Source organism: Seriola aureovittata, chromosome 9 (genome assembly GCF_021018895.1).
Source record: "Seriola aureovittata isolate HTS-2021-v1 ecotype China chromosome 9, ASM2101889v1, whole genome shotgun sequence".
NCBI classification, from domain to species: Eukaryota; Metazoa; Chordata; class Actinopteri; order Carangiformes; family Carangidae; genus Seriola; species Seriola aureovittata.
Window position 1 is genome coordinate 22721972 of NC_079372.1, and position 17385 is coordinate 22739356.

The 17385-nt window shown below is 42.8% G+C and overlaps 2 protein-coding genes across 3 annotated transcripts; one reads left to right on the plus strand and one right to left on the minus strand.

Annotated features, from left to right (window-relative positions):
* Positions 1–760: 760 nt before the first annotated feature.
* On the plus strand, positions 761–8687 carry kiaa2013 (KIAA2013 ortholog). Its single transcript, XM_056385776.1, has 3 exons — positions 761–2092; positions 2755–3608; positions 6148–8687. The coding sequence occupies exons 1-3, from the start codon at positions 1135–1137 to the stop codon at positions 6196–6198; spliced, it is 1863 nt and encodes a 620-aa protein (XP_056241751.1). The 5' UTR covers positions 761–1134; the 3' UTR covers positions 6199–8687.
* Positions 8688–9064: 377 nt separating this feature from the next.
* Positions 9065–17235, minus strand: phc2a (polyhomeotic homolog 2a (Drosophila)). 2 transcript variants are annotated; one of them, XR_008828725.1, is made up of 8 exons: positions 16919–17235; positions 15845–16007; positions 14499–14577; positions 13316–13427; positions 12467–12593; positions 12010–12244; positions 10043–11499; positions 9065–9631 (listed from the first exon to the last, which is right to left on the minus strand). XR_008828725.1 is itself a non-coding variant. In XM_056385777.1 (7 exons), exons 2-7 carry the CDS (start codon positions 15980–15982, stop codon positions 11345–11347), a joined length of 846 nt encoding a protein of 281 aa, XP_056241752.1. In that variant the 5' UTR covers positions 15983–16007; positions 16919–17235; the 3' UTR covers positions 9065–11344. The 2 variants fall into 2 exon arrangements, 1 of the variants encoding a protein (XP_056241752.1); XM_056385777.1 differs by having other exon boundaries at positions 9065–11499.
* Positions 17236–17385: the final 150 nt, after the last annotated feature.

Consider the following 17385-nt stretch of genomic DNA (forward strand, 5'->3'; position numbering starts at 1 on the left):
GGCATTAAGTCCCGTTATTTTCTAAAGTGTTACAGTTATAAAACAGTTTCAGTCCAAAACATATTCTATTAACATTCACTAAAATCCACAAATGCTATATTTATTTGTGTATTGCTATTTTTTGAATATGTGGTTTTACATTTTATATTATCATATATTATCTTTTTTAAGTATTTCAATCACACATAATTTTCTGCTTTGTATATGGACCCCATCTCCTCTGCTTTACCATCCAGTAGTGCTGCAGGACTACCTTACCAATGTCTTGTGCGTTTAGTTGGTTTGAGGTTATGCACAAACGTGTGCACCATGCAATGCTTTCCAAAGTTTATCTGAAGCTAATATGAGGCTTCAGCCAAAGTTACAGCCCTTTTAGTAGCAAATGTGCCTTTTGCTACTGATCCTCCTCTGCAGCTCAGCAAGGAAACACTTGCCAGAGAAGTCGGTTTTTCAGTAGCCTACAGTAAGTAACTATATTTTGATACTAAGCAATGTCTTTCAATGTATTTAAGCCCGTTTTGGAAAAGTCAGTCTTTGAAATTATATTATTTTTCCCCTTCCAACAATATAATTTATATTAATAAATTAAATCAATAAATTAAAGTATTTTAACACATTATCCCTCTTAATATTTTTTCAAATTTTCCTACAAGGCATTTGTTTCAATTTGAATAAATAAATTATACGTATATAAGGTTACTGGTTTTGCGACATTTCCGGTCACTGCTGTGCCGTTTTGCTTTACGACAGTTGTGACAAACCAGAAGTGTCAACCGCTGGTTGCAGAGTTATTTGGGGAGACAGGTGAATCGCTTTAACCTGAGGACAAACAAAAAAACGAAGCTGAGATACGACGCATTGATGACTGCCACACACATCCGACGAAGGATGTGACAACAACCACGATGCGTGAAACAACAGCACATTTTGGACAGTTTTCGTTCACGGCCCTAGCTACCTAGCTAAGCTAACTTAGCCGGAAGCTTGCGAAGCCAGTTTGTCAGCTTTCATCGTGGGACCATGTTTTGAGCGCGACCTGAATTCCATGTGACATCTTAAAATTTCCACCCTACGCACCTGGGTGCAGTCTGCAGACACTTACTTGTAGCTGGGCTTCCATCACTTTAACGCACGATGTGGCTACAGCAGAGACTGAAGGGGCTACCGGGCTTGTTATCAAGCAGCTGGGCAAGAAGACTCCTCATCGGACTGCTGCTCCTGCTCATCTTCTACTGGTACCTGGGAGCGGAGCGCAGGTGGAGGCTCTTCAGCGGCTCGGCCATGCCCGGTGGGGTGGCTGGACAGTGCCTACTGGCTGAGATCCACAGGTGGAAGTCTATCGTAGACCGAGGAGAGGGGATATACAGCACACCTCAGGAACAACTAGACACACCTTTTGTATCAGGTAACGGCCATATTCTGATTGACATTGACTCTAACAAACTGTGGGTAGCGTCGTCTTCACAGCCCGGCTCGGCTCCGGTCCACCAGACTGAATATTCGCCGAGAGTCGGCGTCCACCTGGAGGGGAAGCGGGCCGAGGCTCAGGCCAGCATGCTGTGGTTCCGGAAAGGAGCCGTGCTGTTGGTGCGCTGTGCTTCACCAGCTGCTCTGCAGTCAGCCCGGGACTGTGTCACCATCAGAGAGGAGTTTATCGCGCACAGAAGCAGACCTAACGTGTATCTCCAGAGAATCCACATCAACAACCCATCTGACAGGGCCGCCTCCCTGGACGTTTCCTCTGACAATCCCTCCTTCGGTAGCAAGTTCTCCACCAGTGTGGAGAAACTGGAGGACAGAGAGATAGTGCTCTCCTCCGGCAGAGTGCCTGTGGAGAACAACCGGATGGTGCTGGTGGTGGTGGTCACCAAGAAGCTGAGCAGCAGGATTCAGGTCTCTGCTAAATCAGAGCACACAGAACACATTCTCTCAGTGGTGTGGACCTCAGAGCCCATCGAGCCGTCCAAGCTGGAGGAGACTTTCAGCACCCTCAGAGAAGGAGCCAAAAAAGAATTGGGGGAGCTGCTTAGGGCCAGTGTCGATGAGCTGGTTGTAGACCACCAGCAAGCCTGGATGGACCTCTTCATTTCAGGTGAGCTCAGGTGGAAGCAGCAACGGGCTCTGGGTTTTAAAGGACCACAGTTAACTTTTATAGATTTTAGTCCTTATACTACAGACCCCACACACTGTTCAGTACTGCACTGCATTACCATGCAACTATGTACGTCTCTACATGCTGATTGTCATACAAAGAAAAATAATGCAAACATGCCTGTAAAAAGGGTCTGTAAAACACTTCTGACGGATATATTGATTCTTAAAGCAGCGGTGAATCAATTCTGTGAAATGCAGCTGACTGCTGTGATAAAGACTCAGAAGGGATTTTATGATGGATCACGCATGCTCACGTGTTCTGTCAGAAGTTTGTTTTTAATCATTGCACAGCCTGTAAAGCTGTCTGTGTTTGGTTTTTACGCCAGTGTCTGTGTGTCAGTTCAATGCCCTGCTGTCTGGAGATGTACATATCCTCAGCTATGAGCTAAACAGGGCAAAAGTAGATATATCTCTACTTGTACATGAAGAGAGTTTTACTTTGGTAGTCTCACTGAACAACAGTTTGTGATATAACATAAAACAGCAGTAAAGTGATCATGATCAAAAGTTCTGGAAAAGCTGGGGTGGTTTTGTTGAACTACTGTTTCCAAACTTTGTCATTCAGAGTAATCAATCCCTGCTTCTGTTCTGTTTATTCAGGTGTTGAAATGAGGAAGATCACTGACTCCCACACACCGTCCAGCCGCACAGTGAACACCACCCTCTACTATATCCTCTCTTCCTCCACGGCTCCTCTGCTGGACCGGAGGCTGAGCGGCGAGGAGCGCGCTCGTCTCGAGTCCAGCCTGAACTACGCAGACCACTGCTTCAGCGGCCACGCCACCATGCACGCAGAGAACCTGTGGCCCGAGCGTGTGAGCAGCGCGGCACAGATCCTGCAGCTGGTCACACTGTGGACTCTGACTCTGCAGAAGAGGGGCTGCAAGGTGCTGGTGGCGGCAGGAGCCCACGGAGCCATGCAGGGTATGGTGCTCAGCTTCGGCGGCCTTCAGTTCACAGAGAACCACCTTCAGTTTCAGGCCGATCCAGACGTGCTGCACAACAGCTACGCCCTGAGAGGGATCCACTACAACCAGGATCTCATTAACCTGGCGGTTCTGCTGGACGCGGAGGGGAAGCCTTTCCTCCATGTGTCGGTGAAGCCTCAGGAGAAGCCGGTGAAGCTGTACGCCTGCGAGGCCGGCTGCCTCAACGAGCCTGTGGAGCTGACGTCAGAGATCAAAGGTCACACCTTCCCTGTGATGGTAACTCAGCCCATCACGCCGATGCTCTACATCTCCACAGACCTGCGCCATCTGCAGGACCTCCGACACACCCTGCACCTTAAAGCTATCCTGGCCCATGAGGAGCACATGGCCAACAGGTACCCGGGCCTGCCGTTCCTGTTCTGGTTCAGCGTGGCCTCGCTCATAACTCTATTCCACCTTTTCCTCTTCAAGCTCATATACAACGAGTACTGTGGCCCCGGCGCCAAGCCTCTCTTCAGGAGCAAGGTATAAACCGTGGTAACTGGAAACAGAACTACAAACTGATCTGCTCTGCTGGGTTTTTTTTTTTTTGTTTGACTTGTGTGTGATGGCAAAGATTTCTCTCTCTATCAGCGCTCTCTCTATGGGTTGGTTTCTCAGTTTTGACTTTCACCCTCTCTGAGTGAATTTTATTTTCCCGTCTCATGGTTGTACATGTTTGGAGTGGGTTGGTACAATAGCCTTACACACCTCGCCTTCCCTCTCACACAAAAGATGATTCCACAGTTTTTGTTCTGTGTTGAAGGAGTTGATAAAATTTTTCACTGCAGCTGTTTCCTCTGAAAGACTGAGAGCAATGAAGAATTCCATCTTAGCTGAAAGCACCAGTAGAATAGTAGCCCTCATTCAAGAAGCTACAGTTAAGCATTTGGTCTATGGCATCATTATAGCACACCACCTGTTCGGCGGCACTTCATGTCCATTGTGGAATGTAAAGCATTTGTTGATCGCAGTGGAAGAAAACAAGCACAAGACTTAGAGTTTTCTTTCAAATTAGGAGGTTGTTGTTTTACTGTGTTTCTCCTGTTTGCTCACCTTGAGGTAAAGGCCACTGTGTGACATCATTCACATTGTTCTGACTTTTTAAAGGACCATACCAGTGTTTTCGCATTCACAGCAAATCACATATTTTTTACTTTAGTGAAGGAAATTTTTCCAAAATGTAATAATTATATTGTTTTACCAGGAATGTTCATCAGAGAATAAAAGTCAGTTCACAGAGACTTGTTTCAGTAATGTAATCCATTACATCAAGTCTGCTTTTATTTTTGTTAAAGTTACGTTTGTAAGTTGTTGGACTTCTTAGACAGTACCCTGTGGAGCTTCTGACCACTAGCAGTGGTGTTTGCATCTTGTGCACACACAAGGACACAGGTGATGCAACAGGTTGTTGGTGTTAATGAGCCGACAGTGAAAAGGAAGACTGCAGGCCAGTGTAAACATGGACGTTAACTATAGGAAACTGCATTCACTACTATAGGAAAACAGCTTTGAAATGGATTCAGCATGTTTGCAGGACCTCAAGGACACACACACACACACACACACACACACACACACTCTCTCTCTCTAGATAAAAAGATGTGAGTTCAGCATCAAACCTCATTCCTTTACTCACCAACAGCTTTCTCCAGAGGTGGAAAACAACAGCGATGTTCACTCTCGTCCCTTTCACTCTGTTCTACTGAAGTTAGCATGCTAACCAGCTAGTCTCGTCACTTTCCGATAGCAAATCATTGTAGCCTCCAATCTGCCCTGAAGACGTAGCTGCTCAGAGGACGTATTATAACCTTGTCTTGTAAACGCAACAATGGCTGAAGCTCTTGTGAAGCAACAATCACCACCACCTGCCTCCGGCAAGAAACCACGTTAGGTGACAGAGAAAACTTACAAAGAGCTCCTTTAACTTTGACAGAAAAAAGAGGGAGCTTTAAATTTTACTGTGATGGATGATCGAACTAAAAGACATTTCTACTAAGCTGACTTTTTTATACTGAAACTGACATAATGGAAACCACTGACTCCCTGAGGGACAGGAGAACACAACAAGTCAGTAACCTTAAATCTCACATGCTCCAGCACCTAGAGAAGCATAATTACACTACATGAACAGGATTTGTAGTAAATGAGCTGTAACACTGGTATGGTCCTATTTTAATGATTGTTTTACAGGAAGACTTTACTCCAGCTAGCATTCAGTTTCTGTAGGTCTGGTCATCAGTACATATGATAATGATAACACTGCACTAAGTTGACTGCTGAAGACTGGGAACACAGTGATGCTGTGAAAAACAGGCAGAGTCTAAACAAACCTCCACGTGAGCCAAAGCTATTTGTGGGAAAAAAAACAAAGGTGATTGTTAAGTTTATTACCCACAGAGAGTTTCCCTGTGCAATGAGGGTTTATTAGCAGTTATCAGTCTGATATAATCTGTCAGAGAAACTGTGGGTTTGTTTCCAACCTGTCTGTTTTCTGATCTGTCCAGAGCTCCAAAAAGTCGGAATAAATCTTTCTGTTCCTTTTAGTGATGATTGTCATGGATCGATCCAAAGCAAAATTATCCTGCTAATCACAGAAGCATGAAGTAGAAGTGAGTATAGTCTGGTGGTGCTAAAAGTCCATAACATCTGTTGTCACGTGAAATGACCGCTTGTTTACAGACTTCCTTACAGAAGTTGACCAGCTGGACAGTTAGCAGAGGTTGTGCTTCAGGCTAAGTGTTTGTCTCTGATCAGCGTGGACTGTGTGCTCACTCTGCCACGAGTCTTTTTCTGCTGTTCCTTTTTCTTCCTGCCTTTTGATGATGTTTTATATTGAATCACTCAATTAAATTAACAAGAAATCTGTGGGTTTGGCTTTGGCTCTTCAGTACTGACCTGTCACACATTTCTCATGCTGATCACGTCTGTAGTTTTCTCCTGGGAAGCAGTGTGGACGGGTTGGGTCAGTGTTAGTCAGTTTACCAGCTAATCGTCCGTTTTGACCCCCCTCTGACTTCACCAGGTCGCCAGCAAAGCTGAGGATGGCTGCTGCGACACCAGGACTGCTGCCTGAACACAGCGGTACTGTGCTCTCGACGTGTTACAGCTTTAATAACTTACTGATTTCAGAGGGAATGACGTCTGCTGTGGAGCGACACAGCTCAAAGATGTGTTGATGAGAAGACAGAGAAGCACGTGTGTCTGCACAGTCTAGTCTGTAAGTATTTCAACAGTTACATTTTGTGTAAGTGCGCTACAGCACGTTCAATTTGAAATAACACGTAGCGCCCAAATTGTAGGGGTTGAAAAGTAAAGGACACTTGGTTAATACATCTTGGTTGTTGGCTCAGAGCTGATTGTGATGCAGTGATCTGACGGTATGAGGCGTAAAGCCAAAAGCAAAAACTATCAGAGATATCAAAGGTTTGCGTACTTTCTGAAAATGTTCAGGAGAAATAGAAAATGTGAAATGAGCCGGTCAAAGAAAATCATTTACAAACATAGAAACCACACAAACGGGAACAGTAGAGATGTGCAACCAAGGTCTATAGACTGATGAAACAAATTCAAAATTAAGGAAAGAGGAAAATGTGGAGGAAAAAGAACAGCTCACCTCCACCTCTTCTGTCAGACATGGAGGTTCTGTTACGACTCCACTGTCATTTACTGATGATTTCACTGATGACAGACGCAGCAGGATGCAGACTGAGGTCTACAGGAGCAGTCTGTGGATCCAATCAGAGAAATGTATTAAACCACATTTCACCATTCAGCAGGACAATGATCTCAAACAAACATCAGAAGAACCAAAGAGACTTCAGGCAATCACAAAATATTAAATTTGATGGTTTTGATTGTGTATCTGTCCAATTACTTTTAAACCACTGAACTTTGGTCACTATGTGTTAAAAGGTTCTCTCACACAGTTCTTTCCATAATGTAATCCTGCTCAAATTAAAGCTGTGACATTGCACTTTAATGTAATCTCCATTATTTCATTTCACATTGAATGTGCTGAAGCGAAGCTGACGAACAATGTGTAACTGTTGAAATACCTGCGTCTGGACTCTACGTTACTTTAAAACCAGGAGATACTGAGTTTAATTTCACATAGGATTAAAAACAGCAAATATTCACATTTCAAAAATTGGAACCAGTTAACAGAATTTCCTGTTGAACCAGCTGCATCTTGAAGTTTGTACATGTACAAAATATAAACAGAGGGAACCACAGTCACTTTACCTAAGATTTTAGGGTACTCCACCTATTCAGCATGGCGCTCCTCTAACTCAATGTGACCCCAACACCCCCCAATTTGAATGAAAGACAAGATGGAAGAAGTCAAAATAATGACGATGGGTTTTGTTGTATACGACCAGGCGCAGCAGCTCTGTGCGGCTGTTCTTCAGCCTGCTCACATTAAGTTCTATTCAAAACTCTTTTGCAGAGGCAGGTAGAACAGCACATGCTCACAATTATGTTTATTACACCGACCCTCTGAGTTTAGCATGCGAACGTGTGATAATTAGCACTATTAATGTCTATATAACATTATATAATGATCCCTGTAGTAGTAGTTTCAGTCTGGATCAAAGTGGAGGCCTTACTGACGGAGTGACAGCGGTATCCATGGAAACGTGGCTGAAAACCACCATGTTAATGGCTGTGTGAAAACATTGTTGATATAACACCTACAACATAACTCAGATGTGCGCAGAAAGCTTCTCAGCCTGAGGTTTAAATCTCACAGCCAACAGACACCACAGCTGTGCACACTGTCACCTGCAGGGCAGTGCAGTGGGAACTGTTTCAGATTTCCAGCAGGTGAAATGAAACAAATTATTTTTCAGTTTAGTTAAGTTTTGGCTAAACTTAGATTTGCTCTGATTGTTTGAAGTGATTTCCACATCTTTCAGATTGTTCTGATAGTTCAGGTTTTGTTTGTAGATAATGAGACGAAGGGCCGTTTTTCTCATAATGATTCAAGCATGTTGCACTTATGGCCACACCCCAGTCAGGGATGTCACAGCTGGTCTTTTCAATAGGCTTTCAAGGGCTGAATACCCACTTCAAAGTTTTAATCCAGAAGTCACCGTATGTTACGATCAACGTTACACTTTTTGATTTGAGGCAAATTTTGCGTGACCTTCAAAACACAACTGTCTTCATAAAATGTGTTTACATCTAAATGTATATATAATGTAAATGACAGTTATTAATTCATACTGGCTGTTCAACATATTCTTATTCTGACACACCAAGTTAATTTTATGGTACGATAAGTAAATATTAATAAGGTACAAATTATGTGTTCGGGACGTTTTCTTTTTCATGTCTATTTATGATTTATGTGTTGTCTCAGATTCAGAATATTTGAGGATTGTTCTGGCTGTGGGTTTATTCAGTCACTGTTTTTCATGTGAACTACTGACGGTGCCTTAATGAAGACATTAATGGAAGAAGTTAATTTATTGAGCTCATTATCTGATGGGATTGTACTTGAATGATTGGTGATCATGTATGTTAAATAAATCACAATAATTGTGAGAAACTGCATAATTATGTTGTCTGATATATGTCTGGGTTTGTGCAACATTTTGTTAGAGGAAATGTTGTAATTTAAATGTATGAAGTCTGGAATAATTAAACTAGACTACAATGTTTAATTCTTATCATTTAAAAAATGGATCAATTTAAAGCGACTATTCAGACAAGGATGAACAAAGTTTGAAAGTCAGTTCAATTTATCTAATGATTTATTTTTGAGCTAGAAAAATGTGAATTTCTGTAAAAAGAAAAAAAAGAAAAGTTTGAAGGACAAAAACAGTTTCTACCACTAACTATAATAAACATCTGTCAGTACCAGGACACAGATGTTTTAAGATTGTGTCTTGTGTACAGATTTGTGATGTCACAGTCATGAGCCAATCACAACTGCATTACAGCTCCCACTAAAGAAACCAGTTTTATTCCTTTTAACAAACACCACCTGTCATCACAGTGCGACTGTGGAGCAGATTATGAACCGAGTGTTGACTAGTGAATCACAGTCGACTCTGCCACAAACAGATCATGGAAATTTTACAGTACAACTACTCAAAGCTCTGAAGGGATTTGTAGTGGAACGGGCGCCTCTGTGTTTATGATCTTGATTCATCAGTTGCAGCTTTTTTTCTCAAAAACAGAAAAAGATACTTTGGAAAACAACTTCTCGAACATCTGCAGTAAGAACCTAGTCCATCATCACTGTGGCTCACCTCAGCTTCAGCATGTGACAGCACTTAAGCAGTAACATTCACTTGACTTTGGTAAAGTTATGAAATGACGTAAAGCATCCACAGCTTTCTCTTTCGTCAGTTTTTCATGTCTGAATTATACTTGGGCGTCAACATGTCACCAGAGGCACTTATGGCAGTGGTTTCCTGTGTGCATAGACGCTACCTGATCACTGTGGAACATACGACAGGTCATGTTTGCATCCATTGTTTTCTGATACAGAGCTGCACCTGTGAACAGAGAGTCTGCATCAACATGGCTTTGTGAGATGAAAACAAGCTAATCAATGAAACATGGAGGAGAAAATACAAGAGACCTAAAAAGATATTGGGTGGACATAGTCACTGCACCGAATCAGCTTCTAGTAAACTATAGCACAGTGTCCACACAGACTACACAAACATGAGTGAAATGACTCAGCAGCTGCAGTGGATCACATTACGTTTCCTGTGTCTAGCCCTGAATAGAAACACAGTGACACAGAAGTAAAAACCATCCTCAACCAGGAAACAAATATTTTTCTGATGAGGTTTTTTGAGTCAGTGTGATTGTACTGAATTAAACTAAATGAAAATAATCAACATCTGTCTTCAGACCAATGGTCCTTTAGCTATTTCTTGATTACAACTAGGGTATCTGACCAGTCAATCGAGGGTTGTGAGCCGTGTCAGAGTCAGAAGGGAACCACCTTCCTCCTGGGCCTGGTCTCTGTGTCTCAGTAGAGACGTCTTCAGTCCAGCTGAGGACAAAGACTGGAAGCAGAGAAAAACTGGTCTGTAAATGAAAAGGTTCCATTAATTTCAACAAAACTGTCTTGTTGGTTAATAATGACTCCAAACTCATTACATACATGACTTTTAAGGTGTTGGATTCTTCTACCTGCTGATGGGAGTCAGGCCGACAGTCTCATTACTTCCAGTCTCTGTGCTAAACACACTCTGAATGACCCAGGACTGTCATGCTACACATCACTGTCCTGCATCGCCATCTCCTGGACCTCTACCAGTTCAGCCACTGAGCACATCAAAACAAACAAAACACAAAGTCACAGAAACCCACTGATGAAGACCCTGGGATCTGGTGGAAAAAGCTCAGGAAAAGGCTACTAAGTGGGAGCTACTACGTCCATGGCCAAGGTGAACTTTTATGCACAATAAATACATGACAGAGAAAAGTCTCCTCCACTGAAGTGGAAACGCATCATGATCAAAGATAGTTTGTGCTTCACTCATGAACTGAAGCTCAGCAGCAGTGAACTCAGAGCTGCCACTGGTGGCTGGAAGAAACACTAATAAAATGAATCAAATAAAATGTTTGATTTTACATGGTTTGTGCTGAGTCTAATGAAAGAGACTTTTCTTATTCCCTGTAAAAATTGAAAAAAGAAAAACCTGCCTGATGTAATTTTTCCACCTTTATGGAGCTAAAGTTTCCTACCATCCAGTGAGCTTGTATTTTCCCTGTAATTAACTTGATGAGCATCAGTGACTGAAATGTCCAGAGTTCACAGAGACAGCAGTCACACTCCTGCTAACAGGGAACCTGCAGGAACCAAAGGAACACTTAGACATGATGAAAACAAAAACATGTTGTCAGTGAAACACTTTTCCATCATAGACTACCTAACACACCACTCCTGTCAAACTATGGGGTGAAGTTCTGTTGAGGTGGTGCTGGGGTGAAGTTATCAGAGTATCAGGGGAGTCAAACAGTCCGGGCTGATGTCCTTGTGTTCAGCAGGAAAAACACCCATCAAACAACTCTGGTCCAGTGTCAAGTACTGGACCAGAACTCAACTCAGAGTCAGTCGGCATGTGGGATCCTGAGCACATCCTGTTTGTCCAGAGCTGCCTTTGAGAGCAGTGTGTGTGTGTGTGTGTGTGTGTGTGTGTGTGTGTGTGTGTGTGTGTGTGTGAGAGAGTGAGAGTGAGGACTAAGATGGGCTATGAGTCTTTGAGCATGCTAATCTGGGCAAAGATCTTGAGTGCAGGGCCCAGTTTGATGTTCATGGTTCCCATCAGGTGGTCCTCCTTCAGCAGCAGCAGGGCCTGTCCATCGATCTCCTGAGAGCGGAACTCCTCAGCGATCTCCAGACAACCTGCAGTCACAACACGACAACATTCAGCTCTGCAGAGAAACCTCAAGATAATCACCGTCATGGCTAATAACAATTATTTTTCAACAGAATTTTCTTTCCAGGTCAAAACCTAGCATGTGTCTGGACTGTGAATGGTCACTGTAAGATTTTGATTCAAACTTTGCTGAATCCTGATTGGTGTGTGGTACTATGTGACATCACCGTTTCCCATGTGAATCCCACCCAGTTCAAACCAAGGGGACGAGCACAGAGAAAAACACTGAAGCAGAAATCTCTCATGTGAAACAAAACAGTTCATATTTGTTACAGTAAGAAGCTCTGGGGCAGCTGTTCATCTGGGTATTTACAGACACTGATCATGTAACAGCAGGTTTGAGTCCAGTCAGGGATCTTTGTTGCATCCCTCCATTCCCTGTCACCTCTTCACCGTCACTATGAAAGGCTCAGGTGCCAGTAAAAATATACACAACACGTGGACAAATGTAACACTGTGACTGAGGTGGCGGCCACCTGGCAGAGAGGAGATGAACTCGTAGACGTCCTCTATGTTCCACTGGCCCGGGTCACTGGGCAGGAAGCTGTGGGGCAGCAGGGGCAGCTCAGAGCCTTGCACCGCAGGGACCCGCTGGGTGGCTGACAGGGGGGATGGGGGGTTTTTGTAGCCGGACAAGTCTGAACATTGGCTGGACTCTCCCTGTGCAGGGTGGACAGAGTGACCAGTGGACAGAGCAGCAGCAGCAGGCTTCTGCAAAGAGAGGTTAAAATACAACACTTGATATTAACAATATCTGCCTCTGGCATAATGCAAAAGCTATAAGTCAGATAAAGAATACACACTAGATACATATTGACTTGATTTCAAAAGGCTGCAGGTTTGTCTGTTACATAAAGAAGCCAGTTATTCTTCACTAGATAAGGAAGATAAGGAATTCTTGCACAAATAACCAGTATAAATGAATTGTCTCACCTTCTTTTTAGACTCTAAACTGGAGTTTTTGAGGTTTCCGTTCAGTGCTCTCTGTTTCTTCATGTTCTCCAGGGTGGTTTTGCGGTTTGGGAAGAGACCCATTCTCTTGGTGCATCCCACGTTGTAGCTGTAAATCAAGTCAACTGAGTGAGGTGAAGCTAAAAGAGATCGGCTTGATGAATGAATCTTATTATTGTTTATTTTCACATCCAGCTCCAGAACAGTGCGAGCTCCATGTTTACACATTATTGCACGGGTCTGTGGCTCTGAAAGGTCTCTGTCTGGTAGCAACAGGTTCACTCAACCCCAAGTCCAGAGTTAATTCCAGGCTAGGTTAACCACACTTTCTGGAGGACCCCTTTAGAAAGGGTAACGCTTGTCTGTGCTGCGCTCAAACTGAGACTTGCATAGCCATGACTGGGGCGAACTGCACAGGGGCTTGGGCGCTGTTCATGCCTGCATTCAGATCTAGTTATTATCTATCTATCGATCTAGTATTTATTTTTTCATATTCTTATATTATATCAGAAGGGCCAGGTCTGCACAGTCATGAAAAACCTGGAAAAGTCATAGAATGTGAAAACTGTGTTATCCAGATGTGGAAAAAACATCTGTAGGGGCCAGTGTTCGTGTAATACCTGTCTAAATATCTCAATACCGGTACTGAAACGATCCCACGAGCCTGTTCTGATTAATTGTCATCTAAATTGACTAAATAGAAAATGGAGACCTGCACCAAGGAGGTTTACTGAGTCATTTGTGTTTAGCCTACTTTGGTGCACCAGGAACAGCCCTAATTACAACCATAGGGTGAAATGTGGAAATTAGTCTAATGAAGCCTTTCCTTACCGTTTGGCACACACTGTAGAACAGAACCTCTTAGACCTTTTGAAGATGTAGGCAAAATCCACCCTGCCGCACAGCTCACAGGTCAGCATGGGCTCCTGCTGGGCCTTTAACTCTGAGGGGACACAGTCAACACACGGTCAGCTGGACACAGTGAAGGCTCAGCAGAGGAAATGTCACCAACAATATCCATAGAAAACATATGTTGTGCAAGTTATCCAGATTATAATTTTAATTAATATAATGACTATATTGACAGTCAGACATGACAGTTTCATCGAAGCTGCTTAAAATTAATCTGGTTCCGTCGTCTGAGCAACAAGTGCAGTTCTCTGGTGGGTTTGGGCTGTATCCAAGACCAGTATCCAGTTTATGACACACTTTGATAACGTCAAACCAAATTCCCTACATTTGTATTACCAGCTGATTAAAAATCCGCCAATCGCTGCTATAATGTTTCCGTCCACAGGATGGTTGCAATGCACTTCAACTGGGATGTTCCAGCTTTCATTACATTGATGTTTTTAACATGTTCATTCAGTGTTTCCCATTAATTACCTCGACAGTGTTCCCCCACAATCTAAACTGTCCTGCAAGTTTCATAATGAACTGAAAATACACTAACACTCATAAAACAGATCGGCTCACTGGCCTGTTGTTACTAGAGCTCCAGAGAGAAGCCTGAGAGAAGAGATGTAGAACTACATTGGGATGGTTTTGGTTCTTAAAACCACAAATATATCTTCTTATGGATCAAAACTTCAAATAAAACACAGGAAAAGTGTAAAATATAGGACCTTTCAGGTGTTTATTATAGCCTGTATATGCACACACTGTGCAGCAGAATTTTTTCATGACGGTAATGAAACAAACAACGTTGCTATTTTCAAACACCCCAGGATACTGTACTACTGCCCAACCCCGTTATCTGGATCATGACCAAGACGTTTCAGAGTGAAGAAATTTTAATGGAGGTGTAGTTTGAGAAACTGTGGGCAAAAAGACAGAAAGAAAGATTCTCATTGTTAAAAGACCAAAAGCATTAACATTTAATTTGTCATTTGACCCAGAACACACTGAAGGAATGATTTATTCTCTCTGGCCTTGGAACGTGTTGGGATCCCCCATGTGCACCATACTCTGAGAAAGAAACCATGAAGCTGTGCTACTGGTCTGAGAACTATACCCTTTGGTGAGAGGCCGTCCATCTTTGAGTCTACTGTGTGTCTCCTAAGGCTCTCGATTGAGAAAGATGGACGTTCTACCTGCAGACAGAAAATACAGACATTACTACAGCAGATATTACAACACAATGTACCTGTATGCTCCGGCTCCTTGCTTGAACTGAACAGTCGAATGAGGAAAATGGATGGAAAACAGTTTGCCTGATCTTCATGGTTCTTCACATTGGTCACAGAGACATTAAGGCTCCATCCACACTACAACATTTAAGTTTTAACACACATCTCTTTTGCTACGTTCACACCTAGCGTCCACACTACTCTGGAGTTTTTGAGCCCCTGCAATGGAGACTTTTGGAAACAATGATGCAGACACACACATATTTGCCTCCTGATTGGTTCTTACTGGTCATGACTACCAGTGGTGATTGCAACATAGATGACGAATTACAAGTGTTACTGACCTTGTTGTCTTTGCTAGCAGCTGTTGTGGATTGAAATTCTGAATTTTAATGCCACAAATGTCTTTACTGTTCGTAGTATTTAACCAACTGTAGAGTGGACAATCTGCTTCCTGTTTAAACGAGTGCGGATATCGTTTTTGCTTTAAAATGAAAACCTATCAGTGTGGACAAAGCCTAAATTCCTTATTTAGATCTCAAGTTTTGTTCCTTTAGTTTGATAGTTTCTGAAACTATTCGGATACAAAAAAAACTATTGACAGGTTTCCAAGCAACATGAAGGGAGAGAACAAACCAAAAAGACTGAGAGCTTAAGAGTAGGTTTACATGAAAATTTGTTTCATGTCTTAAACTGCACAAATCACAAAAGTCATGGGTGGAAATGTCCACTATCCCGAGAAGGAAACTCCCTGGTAAGGTCAGAGAGCAGAATTGGCAAGAAGCTCCAGAATCTGGTCAGAGCTCTTGATGTTATATGATGTAAAGTACTGGAAGATGGAGGATAGTTCTAACATAACCTTGTCTGAAGGTCTGAAGATCACTCTGTGATCAACGCTTCGAGCTGCAGACTGATGCTAGTGGATATACAGTGTTAGACTTGTAATTGCTCAGAGACGAAACATCAAACAGGAATGCAGAGATTATTTCTGTGCTTCAACCCGTGATGCCAGTTAATGTTTAGGGATACTGCAGATCAATTACATCAGAACAGTAAATATGAAGATCCACAGGTACACTCCGTTAGTTAATAAGTAAAATAAATACGTCTGTTTTTGAGTTGGACAGTCAAGTCCCAGATCTTTGACTACTGACTGTCATACAATGACTTTATTCTCTGTGTGTGTGTGTGTGTGTGTGTGTGTGTGTGTGTGTGTGACAGTGGTACTCACAGGAAAAGGCTCAGCACCTTCCTGAATGACAAAGCCTTCTATCAGATGGGTGAGGATATGGGTCTTGACTAGGGCCTGGGCTGGTTTGCTCTCTCCATTGTGTTGGCTGCTGTTAGTGTTCCCATTCCCAGAGGTCATGACTGGAGCACAGGCCACCCCTCACCTGTCAACACATGCAGCATGGCAAACTCATCAAGTCTGGAGCTGGGACCTGCCCCCTAATAACTGCTGATCAACGTCAAATGATTCAAATATGGCACCTTAATGTTGCACAGTGTTACTATCATTTTGTTTGTCATATGAAAATTTTTATTTCTTAGGTTTCACTGTTGGATTTTGGCATCCATTAAAGCAGCCCTTTACTGATTAAATGTCCACTTTTGTCACCCCTAAACTTTATTTCAATCTTCTAGCAATGAGTTGCATACAGATAGAGTCAGTTCGACAAGGAGTTTTAATGAGTGCCTATGTAAAGAGTAGGTCCCAATGTGTCACAACCCGTTTTCCCTCGTATTTCGTGATGTATTTTTGTTGTAGTAAGCAACACATTCAGAATGACAATCAGTACACACACACACACACAAGCAGCGCGTGAGGCTAACGTGGAGTGGAGCGAACGTTGTTGTTATGGAGACCCATCAGCTTCATGTTGAGCTATGATTACTGAAGCAGAAACGGTTGATTCAATGTTTGCTACACTCAGTAGTGACTTTTAGCAAACTAGCTGACTTGCTTTACAGACTTATAACAAGCTAGCTAACTTACACGGCGTTAATAAACCAGTTCAATCCTGACTCGCTAATAACTAGAAAAAATTTCCCAGCTTTCCTGTTTCCGATTAAACTGAAATAACATTTAAGTGGAAGTTATGGACACCAACACCATTCAGTACCATAGTCATCTGCCAATATCAACGTTGCGTAAAGTTACAGTTAGCCTTGTATCAAATCTAGCCAGTGGTTAAAGGGAATTGTTAGTTGCTTGTGTGAATGAATTAAACTACACAGCATTAAAACCAACGTTTTCACGACCCCTTTTTTTAAAAACAGATCAACTTCAGAGCAGTTAGCTTACTTTTACAGTGTGAAACCACCTCTGAATCAGTTAGAAAACAGGCGCTCCTCTCGGTAACAATGGTAGAGGGAAGAAAAGCTCTTTGTTCAACGGCTCCAAACAACGCTTTCATTTGCTTCCACTCCCTCCGCCAAAACGGCGAGGAGCCAGTCCGCCACTTGTAACACAGACAAATATTTAAGCAGCTAAACGAGGCGCGGGCCCACCCCGTTACACGAGGACACGCAAAGTTAGAGACTGATTCATATCCTCACTATGTTTCGGCTTTCTCCTTATTCGAACTACATAGCCTACAGTCCCCTTAGTGTGTGTGCGTGTTCGTGCTTGCGTGCGTGTGTGTGTGTTTGTGTGTACTTGATGCCCAAGCTAGAGACATTTATGCCAAGTACTTCCGGTAAGAACCTTCAAAATTAAAGCCTTTATAACTATTTGTTTCTTTGTTGTAACGTGTTTGCAAAAGCATTTTA

Excerpts from the sequence above, each read along its gene's own strand:
- kiaa2013 (XM_056385776.1), top strand. The coding sequence starts at position 1,135 with ATGTGGCTACAGCAGAGACTGAAGGGGCTACCGGGCTTGTTATCAAGC. Across the intron at positions 2,093-2,754 it reads GATGGACCTCTTCATTTCAG|GTGTTGAAATGAGGAAGATC; the intron begins GTGAGCTCAGGT and ends CTGTTTATTCAG. Across the intron at positions 3,609-6,147 it reads AGCCTCTCTTCAGGAGCAAG|GTCGCCAGCAAAGCTGAGGA; the intron begins GTATAAACCGTG and ends TGACTTCACCAG.
- phc2a (XM_056385777.1), bottom strand. The coding sequence starts at position 15,982 with ATGACCTCTGGGAATGGGAACACTAACAGCAGCCAACACAATGGAGAG. Across the intron at positions 12,594-13,315 it reads TCTACAGTGTGTGCCAAACG|CTACAACGTGGGATGCACCA; the intron begins GTAAGGAAAGGC and ends CTTGATTTACAG. Across the intron at positions 11,500-12,009 it reads GTTCATCTCCTCTCTGCCAG|GTTGTCTGGAGATCGCTGAG; the intron begins GTGGCCGCCACC and ends TTGTGACTGCAG.